This window comes from Mandrillus leucophaeus, unplaced genomic scaffold (assembly GCF_000951045.1).
Source record: "Mandrillus leucophaeus isolate KB7577 unplaced genomic scaffold, Mleu.le_1.0 Scaffold78, whole genome shotgun sequence".
NCBI lineage: Eukaryota > Metazoa > Chordata > Mammalia > Primates > Cercopithecidae > Mandrillus > Mandrillus leucophaeus.
The window spans coordinates 2,047,735-2,049,506 of record NW_012108474.1 but is presented as its reverse complement, the minus strand read 5'-3'; the positions used below and the strand labels follow the sequence as shown (position 1 = coordinate 2,049,506).

At 69.2% G+C, this 1,772-nt stretch overlaps 1 protein-coding gene across 1 annotated transcript in view; it reads left to right on the top strand.

The window, feature by feature from the left end:
• Nucleotides 1–1,772, top strand: part of IGFALS (insulin-like growth factor binding protein, acid labile subunit) — an 11,197-nt gene that overhangs the window by 4,883 nt on the left and 4,542 nt on the right. Inside the window, exon 3 of the mRNA XM_011967030.1 lies at nt 916–1,770. Within this exon, the coding sequence (XP_011822420.1) occupies nt 916–1,770 (855 nt within the window). The remainder of the gene's footprint in view (nt 1–915; nt 1,771–1,772) is intronic.

The window sequence follows — 1,772 nt, the reverse complement described above, 5'->3', positions numbered from 1 at the left end:
ATCGCCAGCCTGCGGCCCCGCACCTTCGAGGACCTGCACTTCCTGGAGGAGCTGCAGCTGGGCCACAACCGCATCCGGCAGCTGGCCGAGCGCAGCTTTGAGGGCCTGGGGCAACTCGAGGTGCTCACGCTGGACCACAACCAGCTCCAGGAGGTCAAGGTGGGCGCCTTCCTCGGCCTCACCAACGTGGCGGTCATGAACCTCTCTGGGAACTGTCTCCGGAACCTTCCGGAGCAGGTGTTCCGGGGCCTGGGCAAGCTGCACAGCCTGCACCTGGAGGGCAGCTGCCTGGGCCGCATCCGCCCACACACCTTCGCCGGCCTCTCGGGGCTCCGCCGGCTCTTCCTCAAGGACAACGGCCTCGTGGGCATTGAGGAGCAGAGCCTGTGGGGGCTGGCGGAGCTGCTGGAGCTCGACCTGACCTCCAACCAGCTCACGCACCTGCCCCACCAGCTCTTCCAGGGCCTGGGCAAGCTGGAGTACCTGCTGCTCTCCCACAACCGCCTGGCGGAGCTGCCGGCGGATGCCCTGGGCCCCCTGCAGCGGGCCTTCTGGCTGGACGTCTCGCACAACCGCCTGGAGGCGTTGCCCGGCAGCCTCTTGGCACCGCTGGGGCAGCTGCGTTACCTCAACCTCAGGAACAACTCACTGCGGACCTTCACGCCGCAGCCCCCTGGCCTGGAGCGCCTGTGGCTGGAGGGCAACCCCTGGGACTGCAGCTGCCCCCTCAAGGCGCTGCGGGACTTTGCCCTGCAGAACCCCAGTGCCGTGCCCCGCTTCGTCCAGGCCATCTGTGAGGGGGACGACTGCCAACCCCCCGTGTACACCTACAACAACATCACCTGCGCCAGCCCGCCCGAGGTCGCGGGGCTCGACCTGCGGGACCTCAGCGAGGCCCACTTTCTCCCCCCGCAGGAGGCCTGGCCTTGGCGCTGCTGCTGCTGTCCTGGGTGGCACTCGGCCCCCGCAGCCTGGAGGGAGCAGAGCCCGGAACGCCGGGGGAAGCCGAGGGCCCAGCGTGCCCGGCCGCCTGTGCCTGCAGCTACGATGAGGAGGCGAACGAGCTCAGCGTCTTCTGCAGCTCCAGGAACCTCACGCGCCTGCCTGACGGGATCCCAGGCGGCACCCAAGCCCTGTGGTTGGACAGCAACAACCTCTCGTCCATCCCCCCGGCGGCTTTCCGGAACCTCTCCAGCCTGGCCTTCCTCAACTTGCAGGGCGGCCAGCTGGGCAGCCTGGAGCCGCAGGCACTGCTGGGCCTGGAGAACCTGTGCCACCTGCACTTGGAGCGGAACCAGCTGCGCAGCCTGGCGGTCGGCACCTTTGCGTACACACCCGCGCTGGCCTCGCTGGGCCTCAGCAACAACCGCCTGAGCAGGCTGGAGGACGGGCTCTTTGAGGGCCTCGGCAACCTCTGGGACCTCAACCTTGGCTGGAATAGCCTGGCCGTGCTCCCCGATGCGGCGTTCCGTGGTCTGGGTGGCCTGCGCGAGCTGGTGCTGGCGGGCAACAGGCTGGCCTACCTGCAGCCCGCGCTCTTCAGCGGCCTGGCCGAGCTCCGGGAGCTGGACCTGAGCAGGAACGCGCTGCGGGCCATCAAGGCCAACGTGTTCGCGCAGCTGCCCCGGCTCCAGAAGCTCTACCTGGACCGCAACCTCATCGCTGCCGTGGCCCCGGGCGCCTTCCTGGGCCTGAAGGCGCTGCGATGGCTGGACCTGTCCCACAACCGCGTGGCTGGCCTCCTGGAGGACACGTTCCCCGGCCTGCTGGGC